Raw genomic sequence first — 6,108 nt, 5'->3', positions numbered from 1 at the left:
ACTGATTAACCCCTCTTGTCTCTTCCTCCCACGCCCTGGCCTGCTGTAATTCAATTTAGTACATCTCAGAATTTTCTCCTAGTTAGAAGCCAGTGCTGCCTTGAAGACAGGGCCCTGACCCTCCTCCAGACTCCAAATCCCCTCCCTCCCTCAACCTTCCCTTCCCCCCCAAAAAAGGGCCACTCAGTGTCTGTCCCATGACAGGCATCCAGTTTCCCCTTTTCTCTCCTGAGCCCAGGCCCAGGGAGCTGTGGAGTGTGACGCCTAGACGGGGGAGGGGGGCTTCCTGCTACTGGCCCATCCCCCCAGTGCTCTAACCTCAGGTTCCTCCTTCCGCAGCCCCAGCTCAGGCTCCTGGAGAGGGCTACAAGTCCTTGTCCCCCTGATGGCCTCCCTCAGGCCTCACTTCCAGCCACTTCCTCATTCGTTGGGGCAACCCAGCCTGGCCCAGTGGGCACCACATTGTCCCCCACCTGCCTCACCCCAACCCTCAATCTTGTGTCTGTGATGTGTATAACTGTGTCACTGTCTATTCCTCTTCCTCTTTCTCTGCCTTACCATCGTTTTCTCCTTCGATATCTTTCATCTTGGCGCTTTTTGTTTTCTCTCTAAGGGTCAAATATCTCTCGCTGGGCCCTGCGTTCCATTTTCATCCTTATTTGCTGTGTGACCTTGGGCAAGTGTCTTTACTTCTCTGTAAAATGGGGGTGATAAGAGCATCTACCTCAGAAGGGTGTTGTTGGGATTAAATGAGTTAACACTTGGGACAGAATGCCTGCGCGTCATTAGTGCCCACATCCTGATGGCTTTCTTTTAATATTCTATGAGCATCACAAAGTTCTGATTATCTAACAATTATAGCCGGTGTTTATAAAAAGCTGACAAGTGTCAGTCTGTTTTAGAAACATTAATTTATCTGATCTCCACAACACCCTATGAAGTAGGTATTATTTTACTCCCTATTTTACAGTTGAGAAAACTGAGGCTCAGAGAGGTTGAGGTACTTGCTCAAGGTTGCCCAGCTAGGAAGAGGCAGAGCTGCTTTCAGTCATAACCAGCCACTGGTAGTCCTAGTACAATGATGTCTGACCCTGACTGAGGACCACTGGTAGTCCTAGTACAATGATGTCTGACCCTGACTGAGGATGGAGGACAAGTTCACACATGTAGCCTTTGCCCTTCATGTCTAGCCATTGGAGGCTGTAGCATGGCCTGTGGAGTGTCTGGGCCTGATTTCTTCTGCTGTTATCTGTCTCTGTCCCTCTTCCCCTTATCGTTCCCTCCTCCCTCCTGCCACCACCCACCTCAGACTTCCTCTTCACTTGGTTGGACGCTACACCACATCCCACAGGCCCTTGGACTGTAGCGTCCAGCAGCGTCGCCTGCATCATGAGGGACCTTGGACCCTCCAACAGGCTTCTGCTCCTGCCTCTCCTTCTGATTATGGATGGTGAGTTGGCTTCTGCAGCTGCCTCCTGAGTCCCTGGGCTCAGCTTGGGGCAGGGCCGGGAACAGGGTGGAAAGAGAGAACCAAAGGGGAGGGTTGGGACGGGAGCATAGCCCCAGCCCCCCAAACCCTATGGGTCTCTCTCAGCATCTGAGCCCCCAACATTTAGCCTCTGGTAGAAGCAGGGAGAGGGAACTCTAAGGGTGTTGTAACAGGACAAGCGGTATAGAAATAATACAATCCAGTGGCCTTTACACTGGCTGCAGGTCCTACCCGACTCCACCCTTGTCCCCTTGCTATCAGGACCCACCCTCCCCAGCTTCCACACCCACCCTCCAGTCATAGCCCTGTGCCCCAGTTTACTTTCTTTTTCTCTCCTCAGGTCTCAGCCCTGTCCAGGCCCAGAGCGGTATGCCTAGATCCTGCAATTCCCCTCCCTACTTCCCAAAGACTCCTCATCTCTGTCGATTCCCAAATCTCTCCAAACCTCCCCCTACTGACACCCCCTCCCAATTCCCAACTCCCATTGACCTCCCCTGACCCCAGTGCCACATACATTCCCAGAATGCAACTGCTCAGCGGTGAGCCCTGGTGTGCTGGCTGGGATTGTGCTGGGGGACCTGGTGCTGACCCTCCTCATCGCCCTGGCTGTGTATTCCCTGGGCCGGCTGGTCCCTCGGGGGAAAGGGGCCGTGGAGGGTGAGTGGGGCTGGTAGGGGGTGGCCTGGGACACACTGAGGACTTGTCTGGAGGGGAGGGTAAGGTCCCAAATCACAACCGTCCCAAGGGATGGTGATGGAGGGGCTGATTTTGCATCAACCAAGTGGTCCCAATTCACCACCTTGTCTGTCTCCTCAACTCTGCGACACTCCCCACCTCTGGCAGTGACCAAGAAACAGCGCATCACTGAGACAGAGTCGCCTTATCAGGTGAGGAAACCAGCTTCTCTTCCTCACATCTCACTCCTGCCCTGTGGGTGTTTGTCCTAAACACTTGCACCCACCCCACCCCACCCCTGCCCCAGTCCCTCTAGATACAGCGGTTCTCAACCTGTGGGTCGCGACCCCTTTGGGGGTCGAACGACCCTTTCACAGGGGTTGCCTAAGACCATCGGAAAACAAAAAGATATTTACATTACGATTCATAACAGTAGCAAAATTACAGTTATAGAGTAGCAACGAAAATAATTTTATGGTTGGGGGTCACCACAACATGAGGAACTATATTAAGGGGTTGCGGCATTAGGAAGGTTGAGAACCGCTGCTCTAGCACCTAGACCCTAAAGTCACTTTCTCAGCAGCATCTCAAACCCTTGAAGATTAATGGGGCATCTGTCCAAAACTACTTTCAGTGATGAATTACGACCTTATGCTCAGCTTAAAATGTGTGGAGAAGAAATACAGGGATGGTTTGCCCTTGCAAAGGGAAGTGCAGGCCTTAGCCAGAAGGCGGTCTCCGAATTTCTCTGGAAAAGCCCAGCCTGAGACAGACTGATTTCCGGGAGAAGCTCTCATAAGAGCAGAGGATATAATTCAGCCCTAGTTTGGTAACTCCAAAGAGAGGAGTTCTAGAATTTTGCATGGCAGAGATACTGCATCCCTTTGGGAAGCCGATGAAAGCTAGAGACTCCTCAGAAAAATCCACACAAAAACAAACAAAATTGTGCATATAATCTAGGGGTGGTGCAAGTATTCTTGAAACCTCTCTTAAGAACCATGATGCAGATACAGGCATCTTTCCATCTCCTGCCTCTCTATCAACATTGTTCTTAACCCTTTAGGGGGTCATGAGCTCCTCAGAGAATCTAATGGAAGCCAAAAAGAACCCTCCCCAGAAAGATGCACAGCCAGACTGGCCATGTGCATATGATTTCAGGGCTTTTGTCTAACCCCTGCCTCTTGGGGCCATAGACCCTCCCCCCAGCAACTGTGAGCCCTGCTCTGGGAAGTCTGTTTTGCTTGTTGGCAACTAGCTTTGCTTTGCCTCACTTGTGGATAAAAAGTCTCTTTGTAAAGTGTGAGAATATTGAGTCCGGCTCTGTGAGGTTTAGAAGACTGAAGAGGCTTTCCAGTTACTGGGGGCAGTGAAATTTTAGGGCAAAGCGTTGCTCCACTTTATTCATTCCTTTGGTGGAATTTGTTGAGCGCCTATATGTGCTAGATGCTGGGAACACTGCAGCAGAGCTTATGTCGTAGTTAGAGAGATGGACTTGAAGCCAATTAACAATAAGATCACTTTGGAAGGCACCATGAAGAAATAAAGCAGGCTGATGTGACAGTAACTGAGGTGTGGGGGGAAGAAACTACAGATGGGGAAATCAAGAAATGCCTCTCTGAGGAAATAACATGAGCTGAGACTTGAAGGGGGAGAAGGAACCAGGCAGAGAGAACATTATGTACAAAGGTCCTAAAGCTGGGGCATAATGATGAGGCAGAGGAGAAAGGGGAACTTGGAATGCACTTGAATAAAATCGAGATCTCTAACATGGCTGCAAGTTTGAAGAAGCTACCAGGGCCTTGCAGGCCACTGGGAGTAGGCTGGATTTTGTTTCACATTTATTTGGTGATAAATAATCAATCATTCCACTGATGGTCCTCACCTTGTCCCATCCCTTTAGGAACTCCAAGGTCAGAGGTCAGATGTCTACAGTGACCTCAACACACAGAGGCAGTATTACAAATGAGCCCAAACCACTGCAGTCAACAACCTGATGCCTGGATTCAGTCATTCCTGATGCCTACCCAGCACCCTACTCCTACTTCTACCAAGATACAGATCCACAGAGTGCCCTCCCTGAGATGCCAGGCTTTTCCCCACCCCTGCCCCAAATAAACACAGAGCACAAAACACTGTTGAGTTATTCCAGATCCCTGGGCCGATGGGATGCAGCTATGTGGGGTTCTGGGAGGGTGGGTCATGGACCCAGAAACAGCTCAATGGGAGGGAAGCTTTGGGGACCCTGGGGTTCTTTGAGTAAGAATTAGAAGTCGAGGTATTTCAATTGATTTATTTCAACCCAAAGAGGGGAGTGGGTTTCCTGTGCCACCACACATAATCCAGAACGAGAGGATCAGAAGTTGAAGATTGCAGTTACAGGGGGTTCAGCCTCTGCCAGGCATGTTGATGTAGACTTTGTTGTCTCCTGGGGGTGGGGGAGAGAAAGCATGAGACCTGACCCCCCCCCAAACACACACACACACACACACACACACACATCTCCACCTCCCTGGGGACCCCGTGTCTCAGGGGTTTCCTCAGGATTTCCCCTCAGCAGCCCCCCCAGGGTTTCCCCAGCAGTGTCTCCAGGGCTTCCCCAGGGGCCCCCTCCATGGGGACCTCCTCCCTAGGGACACCCCCACCCCCTCCGGGCCTTACTCTGTCCCAGCCCTCACCTTGGGTGGGCCTGCTGCGTGGGCGTGCACATACAAATACCACCACCACGATTAGCAGGGACACAACCGCATCGATGGCCACAAGGCCTGCCAGGAGTGGCAGAGAGAGGGGCCCACATCCGGAACAGGAACCTGAGGGTGTAATGGCCAGAACAAGAAGATGGCTGAGTAGGGTTCCAGGCCTTCAGAACTGTGCTTTGGGCATCTGGACAGAGGAAGTCCCTGAGGGGTGTCCCAGATTCCCTGGAGTTGCGCTTGGGGGGCGGTAAAAAGGGAGATAGAATTCCAGAGAGAGTCTGGGGGTGTCCCAGCATAGCGAGACATATGCTGTGCTTTGTGCATAGTGGGTTTTACTGATGAGAGGCTGGTGGGTTGGCCGAGTCCCTGGGGCTTCAATTTGGTGATGAGGGCAATGAAATGGGGATCTGGAGAAGGCTGCTGATCATCTCAGGGCTCCAATTTGGGGATGAGAGGCAAGATGGTGACCTGGAGAGCCGCTGGGGGGTGTTCCAGGTCCCTCAGGCTACACTTTCGGGATAGAAGTAATACCTGAAGTAGCATGGCAAAGGGGAAGGCGTGTTGATTTCTCACCTGGGGTTATCTGAGCTGTAGCCACTGTGGAAAGAGAGGGAAGGTAGTCAGCAGGGGGAGATGGTTCCCAAAATAAGGTGCAGGGAACGGTGATGTCCCAAAAAGTAAATTCCACTCCAGAAAGATCAAATGAGAAAGAGGGGCCAAATGGGAGGGGAGCTCCCCGAGATGCAGACAGAGACAGGAAATCAGAAGAGGCAAAGACCCAGCAGTGAGAAGGGGAGATTAACAGGTAGGCACTCCAGAACTCAGCGCCCCTCTTCCACCCCCAAAGAAGCAAGCCCTGAAGCCAAATGTATCTCTGGGAAAGGAAGGGTCACTGGGAAAAGGACCCGCACTCAGCGCCCCTCCCTTCAGATGCCATCTAAGCCACCCCGTTTACAAATACTCTAACACACACACACACACACACACACACACACACACACACACACACACACCCATAACTGCTGGCTTCACCTGGGAGCAAAAGCAGGAACAGGATGTTGCCTGGAGGGATCATGGTGGGCTGGGGGCTGGAAGGGGACTGGCAAAGGGCTTTGGTCCAGAGATGTTCTGAGGAACAGTGGGAGAGTAGAGAGGCAGCAATAGCGGATGTGACCCTGCTGGTGGCAAGACCATCTGTTTCCTGTATGTGTGTGGGAGGAAAGGTGCTAGGTCCCTGTGGCTGCCTTTGGG

At 52.0% G+C, this 6,108-nt stretch overlaps 2 protein-coding genes across 2 annotated transcripts; one reads left to right on the top strand and one right to left on the bottom strand.

The window, feature by feature from the left end:
• Window positions 1-1,302: 1,302 nt before the first annotated feature.
• TYROBP (transmembrane immune signaling adaptor TYROBP) lies at window positions 1,303-4,290 on the top strand. The gene is made up of 5 exons (XM_019624939.1): window positions 1,303-1,450; window positions 1,830-1,856; window positions 2,012-2,146; window positions 2,333-2,376; window positions 4,065-4,290. Exons 1-5 carry the CDS (start codon window positions 1,390-1,392, stop codon window positions 4,128-4,130), a joined length of 333 nt encoding a protein of 110 aa, XP_019480484.1. The 5' UTR covers window positions 1,303-1,389; the 3' UTR covers window positions 4,131-4,290.
• Window positions 4,291-4,445: 155 nt separating this feature from the next.
• Window positions 4,446-6,058, bottom strand: HCST (hematopoietic cell signal transducer). The gene is made up of 4 exons (XM_019624948.1): window positions 5,890-6,058; window positions 5,431-5,454; window positions 4,840-4,971; window positions 4,446-4,589 (listed from the first exon to the last, which is right to left on the bottom strand). Exons 1-4 carry the CDS (start codon window positions 5,930-5,932, stop codon window positions 4,549-4,551), a joined length of 240 nt encoding a protein of 79 aa, XP_019480493.1. The 5' UTR covers window positions 5,933-6,058; the 3' UTR covers window positions 4,446-4,548.
• Window positions 6,059-6,108: the final 50 nt, after the last annotated feature.

This window comes from Hipposideros armiger, unplaced genomic scaffold (genome assembly GCF_001890085.2).
Source record: "Hipposideros armiger isolate ML-2016 unplaced genomic scaffold, ASM189008v1 scaffold_609, whole genome shotgun sequence".
NCBI lineage: Eukaryota > Metazoa > Chordata > Mammalia > Chiroptera > Hipposideridae > Hipposideros > Hipposideros armiger.
Note: the sequence above shows the minus strand (reverse complement) of the source record. Positions and strands in the feature narration are given on the sequence as shown.

Bases quoted from the DNA above. Each gene is read 5' to 3' on its own strand.
- TYROBP (XM_019624939.1), top strand. From the start codon at position 1,390: ATGAGGGACCTTGGACCCTCCAACAGGCTTCTGCTCCTGCCTCTCCTT. The intron at 1,857-2,011 runs GTATGCCTAGAT...ATACATTCCCAG, and splicing joins CCCTGTCCAGGCCCAGAGCG to AATGCAACTGCTCAGCGGTG. The intron at 2,147-2,332 runs GTGAGTGGGGCT...CACCTCTGGCAG, and splicing joins GGGGAAAGGGGCCGTGGAGG to TGACCAAGAAACAGCGCATC.
- HCST (XM_019624948.1), bottom strand. From the start codon at position 5,932: ATGATCCCTCCAGGCAACATCCTGTTCCTGCTTTTGCTCCCAG. The intron at 5,455-5,889 runs GTGAAGCCAGCA...CTCTTTCCACAG, and splicing joins GTTCCTGCTTTTGCTCCCAG to TGGCTACAGCTCAGATAACC. The intron at 4,972-5,430 runs GTGAGAAATCAA...TTACACCCTCAG, and splicing joins TACAGCTCAGATAACCCCAG to GTTCCTGTTCCGGATGTGGG.